We start from the raw sequence: 25,126 nt of genomic DNA, 5'->3' as shown, positions 1-25,126 counted from the left end.
TTACAAACCTATTATCTCTCGTTTTAAATTCTTTAACATTTGGACTACTCATGAGTCTTTTTTGAGCTTGGTGCAACAGGCTTGGAATATAGAGATGGTTGGCTCTCTTTGGTACATCTTATGGCAACTTCATAAAAGAGTTGTTGCTTATTTGAGAAAGTGGAACCTCCAAGTTTTTGGAAATGTCCGTCACAAAGTTTCTGAGGCACAAAGTGTTGTTGATCAATTGGAAACACAAGATATCTGTACCTCTGGTTGGGTTGACTCCATGGCTAAAGCTCAGCTGGATCTCCTTACTGCTATTAATTTGGAAGAGGAATTTCTATAGCAAAAGGCTAATGATATATCCTTTATAGTTGGGGACCGTAATACTAACTATTTTCATGCTACTCTTAAGCACAGAAGTAACATCAATAACATCCTGAAAATTAAAGATATGGATGGGGACATAATTACTAATATGGATGAAATTGGTGAAAGTGCAACACAACACTTCACTGCTCTCTATCAATTTATTGTGCACACCTCCCCGATTGACTTTACTCTATTTATGGAGGACAGGGATTTTATTAATTCCCTAACCTTATCACATATATCTGATGAGACTAAGGTATACTCTGCTTTTCAATCCATTAATTCAAATAAATCTCCTGGCCCTAAGGGTGTAAACGAACCGAACACGAACAAACAGATCTCATGTTCGTGTTCGTGTTCGGTTTGTTTGAAATTAATTGTGTTTGAATTTGTTCATGTTTGAAATTGTTCGTGAAAGATTTGTTCGTGTTCGGTTTGATTTGTTCAAAATTTGTTCGAATTGTTCGTATTGTTCAATTGTTTGAGTCGTTCGAATCGTTCGAGCCGTTCAAAATGTTTGAAACGTTCGAAATGTTCAAATGTTCGAAAATTTTCATTTTTATTTATAATTTTTGAATGGTTAAATGTACAATGACAAGCCTTTTGTATTATGAGGAATTGACCCACACTCCATGGCATATAAAAATTTAAAATATAGATAATTAAATGAATTTTCTTTAGTTTTGCATAAAAAATATTGCAAAAAATTAAAAAGAAAATCACTCAAAATAAGAAAACAATTATATTCAATCACTATCTCTCAAATTGTATATCTTCAAATGGAGGGAAATTGTAGAAGAGCCAATATAAAGACAGACAGTTAAAAGACATGAAATATTACATTAGTTTTTGGCTATATTAAAGAAAAAATGAAGTATTCTGCATAGAAGAGGTTCCAAATAAATCGATAGAATTGTAGTATGGCTTCCATCAAATTTGGCTATGTTGGCTTCCATCAAATTTGGCTATGTATTTACTGAAAGAAAAAGCTATGTTGGATTGAAGAAGATAAGCTCATCGTGGGTTCAAATAAGTGGTAGTCCATCAAATTTGGCTGTTGCAGATGGATGTTTAACGCAAAGAATTTTGGAAGGTTGAATGGCGGAAGAGACCTCTCACTGCAAGTAAATTTGTTTCAGGCAATGTAAAAGATCAAAATTAAATAACTATATACAGAAGATGTTTTGGTAACAAAGGGGAAAAATAATACTTCAGGAGGGGCCAAATTTCCCTTCCATTTGCCATGAAAAGAAAAAGAAAAAAGTATAAGAGCGTTCTATATTCCCATGAAAAAAAAAGAAAAAAATATACCCATTTGCCATGCATGATGATGCAAGTGAAGTCATTCTGTGTGGATAATTCATATTGTTATCAGGAGCAATGAGAAGCCAGAAGACTCCATGGAGAAGAAATAGAAGATTTTGTTCACAGGAAGTTAGTTAATTGTACTAAAACATATCAAAATAATAGAACTAACAATTAATTACTCATTTTTATTTATATACGGGGACGAAAGCTCATTCATATGATGCAAATGAAGTTATACAAAATATACATCTTTAGCTCTGTATTCTGAACAACAACCAACACTTCAAGCTGCAGTAAAATATTCAATCATACAACCAACTAGAAAGTCCAACTCAACCGAAATCAGGGAGGGGAGAGAGGGAAAAAGCCCTCTTGCCATTTTTGGGAGTTGTTGCACCTCTCTCAAGCCCCTAAATTTGAATGCAGTGGATGAAATAGAGAAGAATTTCATTGTAACCGACCACTACCTATAAAGAAAGCCCAATAATAAAATAGATATAAGTTCACAGCCAGCACTTCAAGCTGCAGGAAAATATAGTTCAAGCTGCAGTAAAATATGCAATCGTACAACCAGCTAGAAAGTTCAACTCAACCAAAACCAGAGAGGGGAGAGAGGGAAACATCCCTCTCACCATTTTTGGGAGTTGCTACACCTCACTCAAGCCCCTAAATTTGAATGCAGTGGATGAAATGGAGAAGAATTTCATTGTAACCGACCACTGCTCATAAAGAAAGCCCAATAAAATAATATATATATGTTCACAACCAAAACTTTAGTGATACAATATAATAAATAAAAGGAAATAAGGTATATAAATCAGCAAATACTCTAGAGAGGAATTATGCTTCGATTATGAAGGCAAAATTGGACCTCCTTGCCTCAATCTCCCCTTAAGGCACATTTACATGGAATCTAAAAGGCCATGACTTTTGTTAGCAAAAAGACGAATTGAAGCAGCTATTTTTCACTAAGGAAAAATTATACTCATCTAAAAAATTGGTTGGTTTCATTATAACATTTCTTTTCACCATTTACCCACAGGGCAAATTTGGGATTTTAAAAAATTAAAATTAAAATTTGCTAACAATTACATCATAGTAATTAGACACTAAATAATACAAAATCAAGGAAATTAAACTAAGATGACAGATGACAGATGAATAAGAAATGATGACAGATGAATAAGAAATGATGCAACAACTGCCTTACAACAATGAATAAGAAATGAATAAGAAATGAAAAGAAACAGTATTTGAAATATTAATGAATGAGAAATGAATAAGAAATGAATCAAGTTTAGAAAGCTATGTCGAAGCTCTTTTGATGGATGATAACAACAGATGTTTGCTACATCAGGAAAGTGAAAGTGTATATTCCCTGTTCATGCACACAACTATATTATTCAACTAGCTTCCAACTAAGCATTCGATCTTATCCAAACTATGCATTTATGACACAAGATACCTACATTTTATGCAAAAAAAAAAAAAAAAAAAAAAAAAAAACAGAAATTAACTCATAAAAGCCCTACATGACCTCATACAGAAATTTCAGAAACTTCAAAACCTAGGTTTCACTCAAAAAAATTAAATAAACCTAAAAAAATTTCTTAAAATTTAAGCTAAGAGGCAAACCTGAAAATAATATGAAATATTATAGAAAATATGCTCAAAGAAGACGACTCGGTAGCCTTACAAGCAACCAAGCACCAAAGCAAGAATACCAAGAGTGGTCAATCCAACGCCGACTCGCCGAGGACAAATACACTTTATCGAAGACAGATAAAAATAGAGATTAAAGAACGAACACAACCAATCAACCTTAAGCTCCCACCGAGAGTCGTGATTTTGAGACAAGAAGAAGGAGGGTTCTTGCAGTCACCGAGAGGAAGCTTTTCACGATTTTGAGAGAAGGAGCAGCCGAAACTAAGAGGAGAAAGAGCGAATGAGCAGTCGAAGGCCTGAAACTAAGACTAGAAAGAGCAGCGTGCTTTCGAGAGGTGAAAGGGCGAACACGGACTAGGGCTTCCGCCTGAGGGTAATAAAAGGCTTTTTTTCATTTGTTTTGTATATTAATATATAAAAATAATAATATAATTTATTATATTAATTATATACCTTGTATTATATAAATATATAATATATATATTACTAGGTAGTATATAAATATATTATTATTGAATAATTTATTGTACATTACAAGATTTAATTTTTAAAATATAACAAATTTTTTGAGTATATAATTATTTTTAAAATATCATAAATATTTTATATATATTTATTTTAATTTTTTTTATTTCGAACAATAACGATTCGAAAACACGAACGAACACATCACTGTTCGTGTTTGGTTCGTTTAACAAATTGAACGAAAAAATTATTTGTGTTCATCTCGTTTGCTTATCGAACGAATCGAACATGAATTACTCGATAACAACGAGCTTTTTTGACAACCCTAACCCAATGTATTTTGTTTGGTTAGTGATGGCCCTGATGGTTTCTCCTCTTTCTATTTACACTCTTGGAGTATTATTAAGAAAGAGGTCATTTTAGCTATCCAAAGTTTATTTTGTGGTGAAAATCTAGGAAATTATTTTAGTTCTGCTACCATTGTGCTCATTCCTAAAACTAATGACAAGCTTACCTGGGATAACTTTTGTCCTATTTCTCTTACCTCTGTTATATCTAAGGTCATAAGCAAAATTCTTGTCACCAGACTACAGCCTCATCTCCCTCATCTTATATCCCCAAAACAACCTGCTTTCATCAAAGGTAGAGAGATTACTGATAATACTTTGCTGGCCCAGAAAATAATTGAAGATCTTAATAAAAAATGTAGAGGGAATATAATTATCAAACTTGACATAAAAAAAGATTTTGATACTATTAGCTGAGACTTTATTCTTAATGTTTTGATTGCTAAAGGCTTCAAGAATGACTTTTGTATGCTCATCAAAAGGTGGCTGGAGACCAATCACTATATTGTGCTTGTTAATGGAAAGGCTTATGGTTTCTTTCCTGCCTTCAGGGGTATTAAGCAAGGGGATCCTCTCTCCCCAACTATTTTCATTATTGCATTTGATTACTTTTCCCGACTTATCAATCGAGCACAATTCCAATACCGCACATATAATACTCTCACAAGTCTAATATCTTAGTTAGCCACTGAGCATATGCTGATGATGTTATTATCTTCTCTAATGCAAGTAAAAAAATTTCGTTAAGGGCATTATGAATATCTTAGAGGAATTTCAGAATTCCTCTAGCCTTCTTTTGAACATACCTAAATGCTCTATATACTTTGGCAAAATATGTTTCCAATCACATTGAAAATTGGGCCACTGATTACACTGATTATAAAAGTACTAAGCTCCCTATTAAATATATTGGAGTGAATATTCTTAAGGCAGGAGAAAGCAAAATCAATTTGGTGAGGTGGAAAATAAAATTAAATCTAGGATTACGGATTGGAGAAACATTTTTTTATCTAATGGTGGTCGACTCACCTTACTTAAAAGTGTACTTTACAGTTTGCCTCTTTATGCTTTGCAGGTTATTAAGGCCAAAAAAAGAACATCGAAAAATCTCGAAATCCTTTTTAATAAATTTCTCTGGCTCGGGTCTGGCTCGGGCAAAATTTGGGCTAATTGGGCTAGAGTATCTATGCCTCAATCCGCTAGAGGTCTTGGATTTAAAACATTGCAGCAAATTGTTGATATCAGTATGTACAAGCTTTGGTTTAAATTTCGGGCTGGGGAGTCCCTTTGGACTCAATTTCTTTATCATAAATATTGCCACACTGCTCACCCATCTACTATGACTTGGAAAACTGGTGATTCTAAACTTTGGAAGGCTATACTCCTTGCTAGAACTGTTGTCACTCAACTTATTTTTTGGGAAGTTGGAAATGGTAAAATCTCCTTTTGGTATGATCATTGGGGCACTTCTGATCTTACTAGCCTTCCACATTCAGATATTACTTCAGACTTATTGGTTGCTGATGTTTGTGATGGTGAGAATTGGAATATTAATATGTTGAGGTCCTTGGTGGGAGATTTAGCTCCTTCTATTTCTACTACCTTTATACTTACAGGTGGAAGAGATAAACCTATGTGGAAATTCATTTCTACGGGGTCTGTTACTAAAATGTTATATAGAAATACTCATTGCTATCATAAATGAAAATGGAGCTCTTCCATATGACATCCTTTTATTTCTCCTTCTACCTCTTTTTTTCTATGGAGATACTTATATTCCTTATTGCCTCTTGATGACATACTTAAGCTAAAGGGATGGAGTTGGCTTATATTTGCTACATCTGTAAGAGAGAAGCTGAATCTTCCCATCATCTATTTTTTGAATGTTGTTTTGCTAAGAATGTTTATAATACTGTCGGTGAGCTACTTGGTGTCTACTGACCTAGTCCCTTTAGTTTGAATAAACTATTAGAGGCTTGACAAGGTGTCACCTCTCTTCCCTCTAAGATGAAATACTTTCTTTTAATGGTTCTTTGGTTCATCTGGCTTGCTAGAAATGATTATAAACATCACTCTTCTCCCCCCTCTCCTACTACTAATGTTTCCTTCATCATGGCTAATTTTTATTACGCTACTAGAGCTATTAATAATGCTAATGCCACATCGAATTTGGATGGAAGGAAGAGACCTGTTTTGGTCAGATGGTTACCACATTTATCTGGGTGGCTTAAGGCCAACATAGATGCTAGTTGGTCTAATATAGCTGCTTGAGCTGGTGGTTTGTTTAGAGATAGTAATGGGATTTGCCATGCTTTCTTTGCCTCACCTATTGTTGCCTCCACACCTCTTGAGGCTGAATGTTATGCTGTTCTTTTGGCTTTAAAGGTCACTGTTTCTTATGATATCCTCATCAAGAAGTCTGAGCCGATCTAGAACATAACTTGTTTACTACAACGCATACATAATGTGATAAATAACAATCAACTTCAAATTCTCTTTACTTTCCTCTATTGTGAGGGAAACACTCCTGCTGATTGGCTTTCTAAGCCGAACCTAAATAAAGCTCTGGTTGGCACTACCCCTCCTTTTCTCCTTAAAAGTTATATACTTAGTGATATGATGGACACTCCTTATTTAAGGAGCTGATGGAACCTTATGTTGAATTGTTTTTGCTTTGCTGGGCCTGTCCTTTCTCAAGCCTAACGGTTTGTGGTGGGAAGACTGACTTATTCTATATGGATTTTTGTTTCTATTACAGATTTTATTATGTCTTTTTTTTGGATTGGACTTCTTTTGCGGCTAATGTTATTAAATGGTATACTTGATTGCCTCACTTGCTATACTGTTTTGCAAGCCCCGAATCTATGGAGAGATTTTGGAAGTGTTATGAGAAGCATATCTTGATCAAGTTTATTTTCACACTATTTGCCTCAAACCTTCCATCGAAGATCTACATGGCTGCAACATATGGCCTCTTATAGTTCAAACTATAATTGCTTTGAACGAAGATTTTTAGCTTTATAACTCTCACAGTTAATTTTGCAATGTTTTATACGTTCTTTTGGGTATTTTTTCTTGGATTGGTATGCTTTCTCTAGGGATATTTGTCTTTATGGAGATGTTATACCTTTTTGCCTTTTCTTTCTTTGTTTATTTGTGTGGAGTTGTACTGCGGAAGGAGGAACCCCTAGGACGCTATGTATTTCTTTTTGTTTTTAGTGGGGATCCTCTTTCCCCCCTATTTTTGTAACAATATTCATACATATACTTATACATATACATATACATAGACATATACATATACATGTACATATAAATATACACACATACATATATCATCAAATCATTTATTCAACAAAAATGCCAATTAGAAATTTTTTAACCAATTGAGAAATGTTGTTCATTACGCATGATACAAATCTTAGCGAAAAGCATAAGCAGATACAATAAATCATGCTAAAAAGAAAGAAAGAAAATCAATACAAGGATGTAAAACGACTTTAGCAGGAACTTAACCAGGCTAAATAAGTCGTTTCAATATGAATTCCCCACCAGGCTTGATCTAAGCTAAGTGACTAGACTACGCACTAAGCATTGGTATTTAACTTGCCCATCTAACATCTTAGTTTGCTTAGCGTTAGCCCACGCAGTTGCTACATCACCTTGGTCGAGCCTATGATCGAAGTAACTTTAATGGATTCCTATGTTTGGATCACCAAGCCTTGAATAAGGGAACAAAGAACATCACTAAGTGATCTTCCTGGACCTTACTCATTGCTTTTTCCTCACTCTTGGCCCTAGTAGTCGAGTGCACATCCTGAGAAGATTGTTGGCTAGCTTCTACTTCAACTTGGTTGCCCTTCCTCACAACGGTGTTGTGCACCATTCAAGTTCAGTTGATCAACATTCATGGTACAATATTTCAAACTAAAAGCTTGTCATAAAAAAACAAATACTACAACAAAGAAGAAAACTAAATATAACATGACGTGCATTTTTGTTACTATTTAATATATAAACTTTCTTTCATATACCATTTGAGCCACACTCATGCTAATGCTCTAAAGTTGTAGGAGTCTTGATCAAAATAAAAACTCATTCAAAAAAAATTTACATGGAAGCAACAAGAAAAGAATAAAAAAAAGCCATAGCCAAACTTCTTTGCTTTTTTGCTTTTCTTAAAGATTTTGCCTCAAAAGTCTAACTAAAAGTCAGCCAAAAAGATCCCAAAACTTTTAAAAATTAATCTCAATATATCTCACCTAAGATTTAAATTCAAAATCCATCAATTTTCTCTATCACTAACTTAGAATACAACATATTTTGGCCACTCTACTTAATTTAATACAATAACACCTTTTCTGGTGCAATGGTTCTAACATTTTTCATAATGATACCGACAAAATAGAGTGTTGGGTGCTACAACACATTCCTTTGGCACTATGGTGCTATGAATGGCATTGTGATGATCATGGTGCTTTTGAAGGGTTGTGAGTATTCAAAAGATGGCTCTATGGTGTTTGAATTATTTTTGTCAATCCAAGTCCTCTTTTAAATGTTTAATCAACCACTATTTTTGTTCATTACCTTCTGCACTCTAAAAAATGCTATAAGTCATATATTTCGAGTTAAAAAATTATATGTTCAAATATAAATTATGTTGGTTTTATATGTGAAAAGGGTGGTGAATTAGGTATTTTTACTCTTGACTTAAAAAGCATACTTAAGCTTCCTATATCAGTAAGTTGATTATTTAATAAGTAAAAGAAAACAATTAGTGAGCATCGAAAAGTGAATCAAGTGACATAATAATTGATGTAGTAAAGATTGAAGATTAATTGTACATATTCTTCTAAGTGTAATGTTCTCTCAGAGTCATATAGTATTTATAAAAGTTTTTGTTTTCTTTTCTCCATGTAAGTGGAAAAACCTTTATAATTTATTCATATAGGGCAATCACATCCTTCACCTTACTTGTCTACGATAGTCCACCCTTTCCATTTCATAGAAATCACATAGCCAAAAAAAATGGGAATAGTACATAAAACCAAATTACAAAGTGATCCTACATATATAACTCTAGTTGTGTGGAGTACTATGAACATAGAATTAAATGTTGAAGTTGAATGGCAATATTAGAATTACTTTATTTATTAGTATATACTTAAATAAAACCATTAGACAAATTTCTTATGACTTTTAAGATCTATATTAGCTTATGTTGTGCCTGTTGATTTCAAGTGACGTCATCCTATATGCTCCTCTAATTGGCAATTTTAAGGAAGAGTTACCTCAAAAAAACAATACTTACCCTATTTGGATTTATCAAAAGGTGAGTTAAGCACAGGATGATAAAACCTAAAATTTTTTATATATTAGTTCCTTAATTAGGTTGAGCTAAAGTCATAATCCTTAATAAGCTATAAGTCAAAGAAAAATTTGATTGTATCCAAAGGATAGGGCAATTAGACTGAGACTGTTGATTGAAGCCAAGTGATCGGACGATGAGCCAGGGCGGCGATCATTCCTAAAGGATAGGATGATCAAACTAGGATGGTCGATCAAACCTATGTGATTGGACGATCAAGTCGGGATGGAGATCATGCCGAAAGGAAAGGTGATCTGATCGGGACAAACAATTGAAACCAAGTGATCATGCGATCGAGCCAGGGCAGTGATCATACTAAAATGATAGGTTCATCGAATCGGGACTGTCGATCGAACCCAAGTGATCGAATGGTCAAGCTGGGATGACTATCATACTGAAAGGCTAGGTTGATCAGATTAGGATGAATGTTGGGGCGAGGATCGTAGCAAAAGGATAAGATGATCAAATTAGGACGGCCAATCAATACCAAATGATCAGAAGATCGAGTTGGGGCGGTGATCATATCGAAATGATAGAGTGATCAGATCGGGATCTCCGATCGAATCCAATTGATCGGACGATCGAGCCGGGTGGCAATCTTACTGAAAGCATAGGGTGATCAACTGAGATGTTCGATCGAACCCAGGAAGTGATCTTACCTAAAGGATAAGGTGATCCGACCGGAAAGGCCGATCAAACCCAAGTGATCAGATGATCAAATCGGGCGACAATCATATTGGAAGGATATGGTGATCAGACCAGGACAACCAATCAAACTCCAGAGATTGGATGATCTACCCAGGAGGCGATCATACAAAAAGGATAGGATGATCATATTGAGACAGTCGATTAAACCCAATTGAATGGACGATCTAGTCGAGGTGGCGATTGTACATAAATGATAGGGTGATCATGCAAGGATGACTGATCGAACCCAATTGATCGCATGATCGAGTCGGGGCAGTGGTCTTACCAATAGGATAGGGTGATTGGAACGAGACGACCGATCGAACCGAACTGACCAAACTATCGAGTCGAGGTAACAATCTTATCGAAAGGACAAAATGATAGACTAGGACGACCGATCAAACTTAGTTGGTTGGATGATCGAGCCCAGGCGACAATCATACCAAAGTTTTCACACAATCAACATGCAATTATGCAAAAATACAGCAAATGAGCATTCAAAACACACAAACTAATGCATTTGACAGCACCTCAAACCCTTTCTATTGACCTCAAATAGAATCTTAGGTCTAATTGATGGAGATGTGTCTAATATCATATTTTGTGGGGCAACATAACACCCACCTCCATTTCCCTGACATAACATAGAGGGTCTCTGGCGAGGACTCTCTACAGTTGAGAGAACGAAGATAAAAAAAAAATCTTCATTTGTTCAGTAAGTTGGCTTCAAGTTTCCATTCAAATGAAGTCTCCAAAACAAACAACGAGATTAGTCCAACTTCGGCTTTTGGGATTTTGGAACTAGGGCTTAAAAGGGATATCACTCGGAGTTGCAAGTGGGAAAGTCCATTAAAGGCTCCCTAACCTATTGAATTTCTATAAGAACAAAATCTTAGTCCTTAATCATCTAACATCCAGACCTAGGGGGCTCTAGGAATGAAATTTACAAGGGATACAAAAGTCTCACCCACATGACGGTTGAGGAAGCATGATCTTTGCTTGATCCTTGCTCCGACCTTGCTCCAACTTTGCTCCTTCCTCAAGAGATTAAGATGCTCTCATATTGAAGGAGGATTTTGGGAAGCTCCAAGCAAATCCTTCTCCTAGCAAGATGAAGCTCTCCTTTTCACAAGAGATGAAACCTTCTCTAAGCATGATGAAGCTCCCCTTTAAAGGTGATAAAGCCCTCTTCTCTTGGACGAAACTCCAAAATGTTCCTCCAAGAAATCCCTCCAATAGCTCCACCACACTCTTCTCATCAGAATAATGGATGGAGAAGAAGAAGATGAAGAGGAGGAAGAAGAAATCCAAAGAAACAAGAAGAAAATGGAGGAAGGAGATCTCCTTGTTTAGCTCCTCCCAAATTCTCCCCTTAGTTCCTTTGCAAACAAAAAATGGCAATCCCTTTGGCCTGTTATCCCGTGGCTCAAGGCAGTAGAATGACCACTTGCCTCATTAGAAAGGGTCTCATGTGGGTCCAGGTGCCATATTTGGCTTCCAACTGGTCAATGGAGGTTAAACCGACAAGCAAGCGGCGATGTCAGCAGAAATTCGGGGACTGCCGTGCTAACAGTATGAATCAGGATGATGCGGCGTGGCCATACCGAGATTGATTGTGGTCAAGCCAAAGTAGAAGGCATCACAAATGAGGTTTTGGCATGGTCACACTTGAGATCCAACGTAATTACGTTGAGATCTTTGTCTTGCGACATTGTCACGCCGCCCTCAGGTGTAGTCTTGCTGGGTGTGTTTCAACTCTAGCCCAAGTTTTCTAAGGCATGTCCATGCTGGAATTGGGCATGGTCACGCCAAGGTTGAGGCGTGGCCAGATCGATTTCAGGTGTGGTCACACCAAACCCTTGCACTTGAAGTGTTATTCGAGTATTGAGGGAGGCTAAAAAAAGATGGACTATGACCTTTAAACATTAAAATGAGCATTAGACAAATCTCGTGCTGTAACTATCGCCGCTCAACGATGACCCTTCCCGGGCAGGGCTGAGTCAATACCGGTCATGATCCTGTGTTCGAAACACATATTAGGAGGTTCGAATGGGTGTCTTGGACCACGGGAAACAGAGCACAATCCCATAACATTCAAATGGACACACTAAACATACAACATCAAAGGTGATGCCAACAATTTCTTCAAAATGTGTACAATCAAAAAAAAAAAATCCCCAACTAGTTTAAATAAAAAAAATAGGAAAATTTGCACTAAGATTCTAGAATTAAATCACCCTTTTGTAAAATCTGCATTTAATCACCAAACTCAAAAAAAATGTAGCTAGCTTACAAAAGTGAGTTTGAAATCATTAATTCATTAACTTTAGCCAGAAGTTTTGTGATAATGTACACATTATTTGACGCAACATTATATACATATAATATCATTACTCTGAAGCATCAACTCAATATAATCTTAATAACATGTTAGCTTTAATTTTACAAGCAATTATTAAGAAGCAACATCTCCAACACCTCCTTAAAACCCTTAAAATCAAATAAATAAACATATGTGTACCATTTATCTTAGCTAGAAAGAACTTCAAATGATAAAAGAAATAATAAAGTTAGAAAAAGCATAATAAACTTAATAGGGAGAGTGATGGGAGCAATAAAAAGTGGAAGGAGTAGAAGAACCCCATTTGCATTCACGAAGAAGGGGGAAATGATGATGGAGACATGAGTGGGAAGATAAAGCATAACATAGAAGCGACAACATGTATAAATAGTAAAACATAGGCTTTGGAATGCTTAGAAGACTTAATAGGCAACAATGGAGAAGGCCCAAAAGCCTAAGGAGTGGCCACTTCTGATTTACCTTGAAAGCTTGAAGCCATCTCTTCTACAAATAGAGGTAAAAGCAGGTGCATAGAGAGAGAGAGAGAGAGAGAGATGTTGATGATGATGATGAAAGCGAAGGATAAATAGATCGAAGTAGCAGTGGGCCAGCCTTTAAAATGTACGGATTAACTCTCGACACTTAAAACTGTTACCATTTGAGAGAGAGAGAGAGTGACGGTGAAATAGGTGGGGAGGAACTAGGGTTGCAGAGGACGAGCTAGGGCTGGACAGTGACAGTAGGTGAAGTAAAATAATTGTCTGATAGAATTATGGGAGATAGACAACAGTCTATTCAACAAGTGTTTATTGCGTACGAGCTAGCCATTATGAGGGAGAGAAAAGGAGTGGTCCATTAAGCATTGGTTTAAATAGGACTAATTACTTTTACAGAATCTTGTACTAAATCCATGGGTACATAGATGGATGGATGGGATTCAAGTTTCTTAACTTCTTTGTAAAGTGTAGGAGTTCCTCGAAAAAGTGATATTTTTATAAATAATTTTGTTTTGCTGTATGATCAAATATATACTCTAAATTAATATGTTTTAGCAGTTTTCTTAAATATTTCATTTATAAAAAAAATTAACACTTAAAACAACAATAGAAGCATATATATAGATTTGACACTTGGTATTCAGATCAGTTGGTCGGGCATCCAATTGTCAGTTGTAAGTCCCCTCTGGTTTGGGGTTGAATTCCCTTCAAGTTTAGGGTGTGACACTCAAATTCTTAGACGCATGAGAATGATCGAAACTCATATAATAACCTCCAGTCATTCATTTATATAGAGAGAGAGAGAAAGAAAGAGAGAGAGAGAGAGTTGCCAATCATGTAAACATTTTAAACAAATGCAAATTAATATTTTTGTACAAGTATTAAGTACCATTTTATTAAGAATGTATACTCTTACAGATCCTTTAAGGCAAAAAGAATTCACAAAATATTTTCAGATGTACTGGAATTTTTGGTGGAATTACGCGCAGGTGTTTAGTCAATGTCAATGTAGGACTCCGCCTTATTGGTCCACTTCACAAAAAAGAAATTATCAACGGCAGTCCTCTCCATCAGTAATTTAGTATTTTCCAAATGCCAATTACTAATACCATGTAATGTCACTGTGGAATTTTAGGTAGACGTTGACAACTACGAAGAATATTTAGTTGTAGGTTTCGTACATTAAAAAGAAAAATAAAAGGACAGATAAAATTGCAACGTCAGTGAGCAAATTAAAGCTATTGCAAGAATCAGAGTATAGATAGAACTGATTGAAAGAAAAGATAAATTACAAAGGAAAACTAAATTAGGAGAATAGCATGAAGCACTAATCCGGAGCATGTAGACATGGCACGATAGAATACGATACAGAGAAATGATATAATTGAAAGAAAAGATACAACTCATTATAGACATATATTTTAAATTTAATTATATATATATTTCTGTTATTTTTTATTAAAAATATCACAACATAAATAGTGCAAGAATAAAAATTAACTTCATAAAATTAATTTGTATTATAAAACCTCATGTTTGTGAAAATTAATAGTTAAAATTAGATATAATATGTTCCATAGAATTCATCCAACTTATGCTGTTGAATTCTGAATTGTCCTTTAGAAATACATGCTTTGAGAGTTACAGCAGGGAGGAGTTGAGAGAGAGGAAAAGAGTTAGGAGATTCTTAGTCGAGAGACTGAGGAAGAGTCCTAAGACCGGGCGTCCCTTTATTCAGCGTCTAGCCTCCTAGTTATAGGAGGTCTTCTTGTATAGTTACAGAAAGGAGAGAGAGATTATGAAAATAACCCTCAATTACAGTTATGAGAGATTGATTATGAAAACTGTCTTTAATGCAATCAATGCGCTGATTTAATATAAAATTTAGACTACATTTTGAATTCAGATATAACGGTAATCAGTCGGTCAACTTATTCTGATTCGATCGACCAAGGCGACGGACCTAGTGGAGGTCGTTTCTACCAAGGTATGTGTCGTCGGTCGGTCGGCTTTTATTAGAGAGCTTCGACGGTTGGGACTGTAGATTAGCCCGTCGACCGGCTTTGCTGAGGGAGGACCTGATCTGTTTGTTGATCTTTCAAATGACCGGTTCAGACCATGTCTCTTGAATTCAATATCTCGATCATTGTGTCATAATCTTTAGCCATTGGATTGCTTTGATATTTGTGCCAACAATATTGATGTGTACATATTAGTTCCCTGAGTTTCACTGTTCCTTAATAATGACAACTATGATAAGAACTGAGAAATTATTAAGCAATCAGTGGCATCAAAATCAAGAATTGATTGAACAATTTACTTCCCTTTTGAAGTTTGTGCTTAGTGTGCTCTATAAATAAAGTTATAAACTTGGAGTTGTATCCTTAATTACCAGTTTTTTCCAGATAGCTAAGGCACATCATTGATGGTATGAGCCGGGTCGACGTGGATCCCAAAATTTGGCCGAGTCGGGCTCCAGGCCCCGACCCCTGTAGAGAAGAGGACTAGTGGGAAGAAAGAAAAAAATAGTTAAGGCCCAAACCTGATTCGGCCGATATAGTCGATTTACCTGATGGCGCTGAGGAACGATCATCAAAAAAGCTTCTTCAGAATACTTTGGTGTCCATGCCCGATGTGAACACGATTGCCAAGGCCATCAAGTTTTTCTTGTGGCAGGTGCTGAAGATAGCGAACGAGAGCTGAACGGAGCAACGATCATCATCTCTCGTCAGCTACCACTTTCGAGAGGCGGAGTTACCTCGACTCGTGAGAGAGAAAAGCTTTTGAATGCTCTTTCTTTGATAGATAGATTTATGGGTATGTATGTTCTTTACGACGACGTCAATCTTCAGAGGATGCTTGGGTTTGCTCTAGAGACAGACGATTAGGGTACGGATCTGGTCTTTTATCCGGACCAGTTCAAGTATGACCTCTGGTTGCCTTTGTGTGATGAGCTCCAGAGTATTTTCAATACGTGTAGGGTCATTCCAGCACAAGTGTTGCCAAACTTCATAGCCGCAATAATGACTTTTTTCCTTTATTATCTCCGGGTGCATATTTCTTAGTGGTCGATCGAGCTGTTTAAGCACTTTTTCATTCAAGGTTGATAATGGGGGCTTTACCATGTTTTCAGTGAGCAAGGAACTTCACCTACCAGGAGTGGAGAATAATATAAAGAATTGGAAGAAGAAGTTTATAGCCGATTCTTGTTATGGAGATTGAGGGATTCAGAATGAACCATTGGAGCTAGTGGTGGACAGACCAAAGTCTCTTTCATCAAGTATGGACATTAGCAAGGCTATGTTAACTGGTAATCATCTCTCAGTTCCATAGCACACCGTCGAGGCAAAAGTTAATCATGTGTTGTGGGGCAAGATGAGCGAGGAATAGTGACCCCTCTCAGATATTGACAAGGTGATTAGGGAAAAAGTTGCAAGCGAGAAGTTGGCCGCCAAGCACCAGAAGCAACATTGTCTCCCAGGGCTAGTTAATTCTATAGAAACTATGGACCCACTTCCTTATAATGTGGCCTCAAGATACCTTACCTCCGTGTATGAACCAGCGTTGTTATTCAAGAACCAAAACTGCATTAAGAAAAGTCATTAGAAGTTTGAAAAGTTTCATATTCTTCCAGCTGAGAGTGACTTGAACCACTTCAGGGCTGATGACCTTAGGGTGGTGAAGAACAAGAGACACTTAAATGGGTTAGATACATTCAATAGACACACCAAAAATTTGAATGAGGCAATGTAGTCGTTTGGATCCTATCGACCTCGATACACGTCCAACAAAAGGAGCTTGAACTTCTCTAGGGGTTCTGCTCTTGAAATGTGGAGGAAGAAGGGATTTCCTGGCTAACACGACGCCTCAGTGAGCCTGAATCGCTATCTCTCCTCTTGCGTGAATCCAAGATTGTCTTGGTAGTCTTTGGCCCTCTCAGGGTCGTTGCTCAACATTCTGTCATTGTGTGTCGACACCACCTTTTGAGGAGGGTTCTTCCTCTGTGGGGGCCCAATCTCTTGATATGGTTGCAACGACCCTCAAGACCTCTGCAATCTGGCATGACACCAGATCCATTATCTGGGTTCTTAACTCTTGCATTTCTTCTTGCATGTATTCCTCTATGTCTCCTCTAGAGTGTTCCACGTTTGACACTTCTCACTGATGACTCTCTTCTCTTTATGATTGTTGTAATCCTTTATTGATAGTATGACTTCATGCTCACCACATCTTTTAGGATATCCAAAATTGTCCGTGAGACACGCCAAAGAAATATAGCACGAAATAGAGGAAGTGAGCAGAGAACTGGGAAATGAACGCTAAAATCGCGTGCCTTTTATTCATGAAATGAGCATCTATTTATAATAAAGGGGGGATGTAAAATTACATTTTGTGCCTTTAAAAAAAAGTATGACTGAGGCCATTTAGTTCAATACATAATTGTAGGGCCAAGAGACTAAAATGGAGTCTGACAGGATGGTGCCGAGAGCCAAGGATGACGTCCGATTGCATTTTTTGGCCAAGTGGGGCATAGTCCATGCTCAACGCACTTTTAGGATGATGAATACGTATAAAGAACCTAATGGAATGACCAGTTGGGCCATTTCCTGGGCCGGTATGGCTGAAGGATGGACTGAGTGAGCTGTTCTTATTGCTCATTCAACTTGGTTAAAGGATGCCAATGAACTTGTATGTGTGATTTTTATGCCAGTAGACTTTTGGGGAAGCTGCCAAATCCTATCCGCCTTCGGATCACTTTCCCCCCGACTCACAGAAGCTGATCAGTAGACAATGACCCTTGAACTGTTCTTGATGGTTCTAAACTGCCACGATTAAAGTGTTGCAGGTTTAGGGCAGATAGTTTAAACCAGGTTGGAACAATAGGGGGTTCTTGGCTAGGATCAAATTCAGGAGACCACTTGAGCAATTTCATGTATTTCCCATCAATTGTAATGTACTTCTTGGAAAATATTTTGGCATATTCCTCTTCTTCTGACAATTATATCATCACATGTCTCCCATCAAAGAGGCTAGCGTTCCATTTTCCAAATAATTTTAAATCTTCAAAAACCTTTCTAATTATGTCCATTTTAGGATGTCCCAGCTGGAACTTTCCAATGAGAGTAAACTTACACTTTTCAACCGTATTGTGTGTGTGTGTGTGTGTATATATATATATATATATATTACATTGTTTAAAATTAAATAAAAACCATAAAATGTCACTCTTTTAGACGTCATCCATCTGTCTTGATCTAAATCAGTACAGCATTGTACAGTGTAATGAATCTCAGTCATTAGAGAAATTATTATACCTGGATAATAAAGATACGGATTAGGATGCATTTTAAGCATACTCATCAGAATATATCCAAAATACGCTCATACGCACGCAAGAATCATCTCCATTATGTAATAATTTTTCCTCTCACCGGCGCGCTCTCAGCTGTGCGGTCTCTGTCAAAATACTTTTACTACAGTTTGCGTTCATAAGAATCCAAAAAACAAAACGTGGGCTTTGCGACGTATAACAAGATGTAAAGTTTCTAAAGAGCTTAAGGTTTAGCGTTTAGCGCGCCACTAAAACACTGCTCCCACGTGATGTAGGGCACCATACTATTCCCAAACCCTTTATCCACTACCTCCCTTCTCTACTCTTACTCATTAAAAAGCTTCTGGCATCTGGAAAGTAAAGCAAGCATGCTGCATACTAATAATAATTGAGAGGTCAGGAAGGTGTACGATTCCACCTCTCCATCTCCTCTCCTTCAACCAGCATCTACTGTAGCCCTAGCCATGGCCATTTTTGTCTTCAAGGACAAACATCAATAACAAAAACTTATATTTGTTGTGGTTGATAGACTTCTTATCTCCGCCATGCTACAGTTCTATCGAGGATCTCTTTTTATCCATTAGACCACCCATCACATTTCTTCACCAAAGATGTTTTCTCAGCCTTATTATACATCCTCCTCCTTCTTCCCTTTTTCTCCGCCAGCATTTCATCAATACAGTCTCCATGACATCTTTATCCCAGCAGCTAGCGGCGCTGAAGCAGGTGCTCCGGTTTCTGCCCAGCCAATCGCCGGTTGGAAGCGTAAAATGAGGAAGGATATGCATAGTAAGATATACACGGCGAAAGGACCACGAGACAGGAGGATGAGGTTTTCCCTAGATGTTGCACGCAAGCTTTTCGACCTCCAGGATCTGCTCGGCTTCGACAAGGCAAGTAAGACAGTTCAATGGATTCTCACTATGTCAAAAGCTGCCATTAAGGAACTTGTGGGGGCGGCTTCCATATGTATGGTTGTTTCTTCTTCTGAGGGAGAAGACATCTCGACTGTATCGGATAACAAGGACATATCTACATCAGCTATTTTTGCAAGTGAATTTGAAAAGAACGCAAAGCCTAAAAGTAGGATTTTGAGGTCGAGGCCCATTTCTCAGCCAAAATTAGTTGCCAAAGAATTAAGAGAAAAGGCGAGGGCGAGGGCGAGGGCGAGGGAGAGGACTTTGGAGAAGAAGATGATGAGATGTTGTAGGCCAGAAGATGGAAGTAAAAGTAACCAACAGGCCAATATTTTAAAGTCTATTCCTTTAGGCAGTTTTCTGCAAGAGGAATATTCTAGCTCCCATGATTTGAAATCTTCCTTAGACTTTGTGGCAGAGATGGAAGAGCACTGTTCAACTTCTCCTATTATGTATGCAAAGGAACATGATCATAATGGTTCAAGTTCAGCAGTAGTGTTTGACTGTAATCAGCAAACTGCTGTTAGTTTATTTCAAGAACAATGGGATCACAGGAGTGCTTTTCCTAACAACTATATGGATGAAAAGGTTCTTTTTGGTGAAGTTTCACTGCAGACCAGCTACGGGAGGGGAATTAGTATGCCGTCGATGTTTGATCATGTGACTCGTGTCTAAATAATAAAATACTACAGTATGTGATTCTAACCTTTGCTTATTTCTCATTTGTCTGTATTAATTAGTTTCCCCGTCATGACTTCTCTATGTTTGGATAATGGGATGGTTGGTATTGAATAACATGTATTGTCTTTTCTGTGTCATTTTCTTTGCCAAGATAGTGTTTTATATGGTTGCTGCTAAAGGGTTTTTGCAATGCTATGTCATTCAAGCCGTTTTTATTTGAACATAAAAGTTCCATATTTGTTGTGAGACTTCAATAAATATAAATATCAGAAACTATGGATATAATTATAATCCTCAAAATCAAAACATGAATTAACTTCAATTGTAACTTGTAGTTTCAAGTTTTGCAAGGAAACCACTAAAAATTAAAAATGCCGAGAAATCATGCCTATTGTTTCCCATTGGGAGAACATGAATGTTTGCTGAAGGTTTAATACATCCATTCAATTATGTCAGTTGCCTTGTCATAATTTTAGGAAAAGTAGATCAAGTGAACTAACATGACTTCAATTTTCCAAATAACAAGTTGATGGTCAACATAGGAAAACAAGTCATATGGCTTATTTCATAAAATGCGCAGCAATATCGAATTTTTTGAAGGAACAAGAAAAGTTCCCTACCAAAGGCACGAAAATTAATTAAGTGCACTCTATGAAGCATTCTAAATTATTTCAATTCGCCAATTACAGCTTAAAACTCATGTTAAATTTGCCAACTATATATGCATCTCTTATCTTTTAAAAGCATGTAATTAATTTTAATTGCATAAAATGAAAATTATAAAATCACCAGAAAAATATTATTCCTAGTTGTTACCCTAAGAAGATCAAATCACATGAGGCACAAATAATCAAGAGAGGAGAAGAAACAACAGGTTGACATTAATCTGGTGATTCTGATAGTGGCAATTGGTATTTTGAGTGTAACGAGCTCTTTAATCAAAAGAGGCCCCTTTGGGCAACATGCTTAAGGATTTAACAAAATTTTCAAAGGAGAGTCACCTTCTATAAGCACATAGGTCAATTTCAAAACAAAATTTGGCAAGGGAGGAGGAGGCGCATAAGAGAGAAAAGTAAACTTTAGTAAAATCACCACTAGTAGAACGTTTGCTCCATTGGCTCAATTGTTTGGACCATCTTGACATGAAGGGAAGATTGAACACTTCCAGAACATGGCATGATTTGAAAAACATTTTGTTAGGGTTTAGAGTTTAGGGTTATTTTGGGTTAACAGGAATCTGGAAAATGAATGCAATAGATATTGAGTTGATTTAGTGTACTTAAGCACTTAGTAGGTCATTTTTAAGTTTAATAGCTATGTATATAATCTCCATTTGAAGACTATTGTATAGATGAATGCAATCAACTTTCCTCTCTGCTAAATGCTCTTTTTTCCTCTTTTTAGTCTCTAAATTTTGGAGTTGCCGATAAGCTTAAAGTTCTTGTTCACCTTTGTGACTTTTTAGGTTCATACCAATTTTCCCTTGAAAAGTATTGTGCGAGTGTGGGATCATTATTGTTTTAAACATTGTCACTCAAAAGTAAAGTAGAATCAAATATAAAAGATCTATAAACCTATTGTTTTTAGCAACATAAAAAATATTAGATTTCTCTAGCATCTCAAGTCTGACAACATTAGAATCTATTTGCATCGAGGGATGCCACTGTCAAATTCCCTTTTATGCTAATGTTAGATAAAAAAAATAATAGAATAATTCTCATCAATTTTAAAAATTTCCTAAAGAATGGCCAAAGCTAATTAGGCGTTAATAGAAAAATTGTGCTCATTGTCAACCAATTCATTAGCTCTTGTTGCTCAACATGCTCATTGTCAACCAATTCATTAGCTCTTGTTGCTCAACATAGCAATGTTAGGATCCATATCCTGGAAAACACCCTTTTAGAATTTTTTTTTTAAACTTGGGGAACGGTTGCCCTTCAAAATTTATCATTGTCAACCAATTCATTAGCTCTTGTTGCTCAACGTAGCAATGTTAGGATACATATCCTGGAAAGCATCCTTTTAGATTTTTTTTTTTTTTTAACTTGGGGAACGGTTGTCCTTCAAATTTTATCATTTTCTAACAACTCTAAAAACTGATACTAATACAAATTAATTTTTTAAATTTCTCCATAATAACATTCTCAACAAGTTTCTCATCGATAGAGGGAAAAGTAAGGTTAGCAATAAAAGCGTAAGAAAGCAAGGATTTATCAAAAAAAGAAAACAAGATATGATCTTTTTGTAGTGAATTCACAAAAGGAGATATTTCACTCACATTGACAAAAATGGTGCTTGACTAGAAGGATCAAATTCAAGGGCTCATCTCAACATTCGCAAAAAAAATCTACTAGCTTAATGTGATCAAGAAGAGGAAGGGCTTGAATAAAATGTTTGGATAGAAGTTTAAAAAAAATGTAATCTTCATCTATAAAATCAAATAAATAAGGTACAAGTAACCCTAGATTTTAAAAAAATTTGTAGATGATATTCAACATGGGTTTATAATTAAAAAACATTGCCATTGAAAAAAATTAAAAAGAATTGCTTGCATTGATTTATTTTTTCGTAAAAATAAGGGTATATATTTTACAATATTTGAAGATATATAAGTTTGGAGCTGTTACTTCTAAATGTTTGAGAAAAATATTTAGAATATGTATTGTGAAAGAAATTCAAAATGCAAGGTACAAAGTCCATTGCACACAAAGAGAGAAAGAGAGAGAGAGAGAGAGATCTATCGATCTATCATCATACAATATTCTATCATCATACAATATTTAGTAAAGGAAGGCTCAAATCCCATTATAGCAGCGACATAAAAGAGGGCAAACACATTAATATAAGAGATATTAAACAATAGTCTTAGATATTTTTTCCTTCAAAAAATAAAATTTGATTGGAGAGAGGCCTTGAATTTAAGACAATGATAATAAAAATAGAGAAAAGAAACACAAGGCAAGGGCATGCTAATCAATCATCTAAATGCAAAAATATGCATTTAGAGATAAGAAACACAAGGCAATGCCATGCAAGAGCCATGCTAATCAATCATTTAAATGCAAAAATATGCATTATAAATAAATTTATTCTTAGCAGAAAAAAATTTTGGTATTACATAATTAAGTTTTACTCGAATTTTCTTCCGAATATGATTGCACCTTAAAAAAAATCAACAAATGATAGTAAAGCAAGCCATTTCATCATCTTAAGAAAATAATCAAAATAATTTATTATAAATGAGAAGTGGTTCATGTATAGATTTTTCTAGTTAGGTAAAACATTATTTTATGCAAATGTAATTTGGTTAGTTAGACAAAAGTTTGCATATAAAATCAGTTTTGATGATTACAATTACTTCTTTTGCATCTCTACATTTTAAAAGAAACTCCACTAACGAGAGGATTATCATCACTATTAGGGTTACCTTAATTTCTTATATTCAATTATAAACATATAAAACTCTATGAGAAATGGCTATACTCAGGTTTTATGGATTTCATTTTATTAGAACATCAATTTAGAAAAAAATAAATAGAAAAATTATCCTTGGACAATTTTTTAAAAATAAAGGATTAATATGTCTTGGTTAAATCAAATATTATTTTTACCCTCTAGCTCTAGGAATCCATAAAATCATGAGTATGAAATAATTCATAATACAAGACAATTAGATTATTAAATTACACAAGTGTACTTAATATTTAACAAATTTTAAGAAAAGGTAAGAAAAGGGAAACAAAAATGTGTATAGTATTTTTTCAGCTCAATTATTCTCAATTTAGGATACAAGTTGTCATTGCTTGGATACATGAATACTAAATATGTAATAGTACAAGCATGATGATATTATCAAAATTAAAATATAAATCCAAACAAACCTTCAAAATTATTACTATTATTCTTCAATGTATTAATTGGTTCTATCTAATTTGTTTTCAAGAATAGTAATTATTTCTTAGCCCTCCTTTGGATAAATAGTTTTATGAAATTTTATGTTAGAGAAGCTATATCTAACTATAATATTTTTTGATTTACTTTGAAAATTTTTGAAATTACTAATACTGCTCAGTTTTTGCCTTAGTGCTGGTTAAATATAAGGTGCATGATAAGAGTTACATACAATTATGTTTGTCTTCGGCACTTACCTTAAATCACCATCATGAATTAAAAGAATAATTATAATGAAAGTGTCTGGTATGTATTTGAGGTTAAATTATGAAGCGATTTGATATAAATTTGATTAGTAATGCCACAAAGCCTCTATTCAAAGCAAGGTTAAACTTTATGATGATGACCTTCATTCTTGGAGAAGCAACTCAATAAATCCTATTGAAGACAAAGAAAGAAAAAAATACAATAAAAGAAAAAAATAAAGAGAAAAGAAATTGACTTGATCAAATCATTAATCATAAAATACTAAATGTGTCTCTAACGAAAGATGCCAATAATGGTAGATCTTGGAGCAAGACAAATGTTTGGATCTAATTAATTTACGTTTAAGAAACTATCTAATATGATAATTTTTGCTCCAACATCACTTTCTTCAAACCTTTTTACAAAGTTGAAAGTTAAAGTCACACTATCATACAATCTTTCTAATAAATCTCTAAAAATTTCATAATTATTATGATTTCTTTAGAGCTTTGAAGCCAATCAAATTTAAAGTTGAACTTTTTCAATTCAATAGAATTTCCCGAAGAAAAATATTTTAAAGAGGGATACAATCTCTGACATTCCTTTTAATTGTTTATTTTTAAGTGAATATGAAGCCAAAAATTTCGTTAGGTTATCATTGAAGCTTGGGAAAATTTGTCATATAAGTCCCAAGTATATGTTGGGATTTCCTTAAAAGTGATAATCCTTAAACTCAAAGTACAACCTAATATATTATAATATGAAGTAAGCACATTGCTGCATGTGCTTGAAGATTGAACATAATATTCTCGTTCAAGTTTGAGACATTTGATGCCAGAGAATAAGAAATATATTGTAAATTACACTCTTATCAAGATTTATATATATCAGAATATATCTCTTGGGCCTTAAAAAATGTTGATTTATAATCATCATTGGGCCACGACATGAATGCTCATAATGTTTATTCATATCAAATTGAAGAATGCGTTGATAATTTTGTTTAAAGAGAAAATTATATTTAGTA

General features: G+C 35.3%; 1 protein-coding gene and 1 long non-coding RNA gene across 2 annotated transcripts in view; one reads left to right on the top strand and one right to left on the bottom strand.

Annotated features, from left to right (window-relative positions):
• Positions 1-1,212: 1,212 nt before the first annotated feature.
• Positions 1,213-25,126, bottom strand: part of LOC110027381 — a 50,934-nt gene continuing 27,020 nt past the window's right edge. Inside the window, exon 3 of the long non-coding RNA XR_002294334.1 lies at positions 1,213-1,472. This is a non-coding gene — a long non-coding RNA (uncharacterized LOC110027381). The remainder of the gene's footprint in view (positions 1,473-25,126) is intronic.
• Positions 18,976-19,956, top strand: LOC110027380 (transcription factor CYCLOIDEA-like). The gene has a single exon (XM_020728779.1). The coding sequence runs from the start codon at positions 18,976-18,978 to the stop codon at positions 19,954-19,956; it is 981 nt and encodes a 326-aa protein (XP_020584438.1).

This window comes from Phalaenopsis equestris, unplaced genomic scaffold (assembly GCF_001263595.1).
Source record: "Phalaenopsis equestris unplaced genomic scaffold, ASM126359v1 Scaffold000428, whole genome shotgun sequence".
Taxonomy (NCBI): Eukaryota; Viridiplantae; Streptophyta; class Magnoliopsida; order Asparagales; family Orchidaceae; genus Phalaenopsis; species Phalaenopsis equestris.
This window is presented reverse-complemented; position numbering and strand designations above follow the sequence as displayed.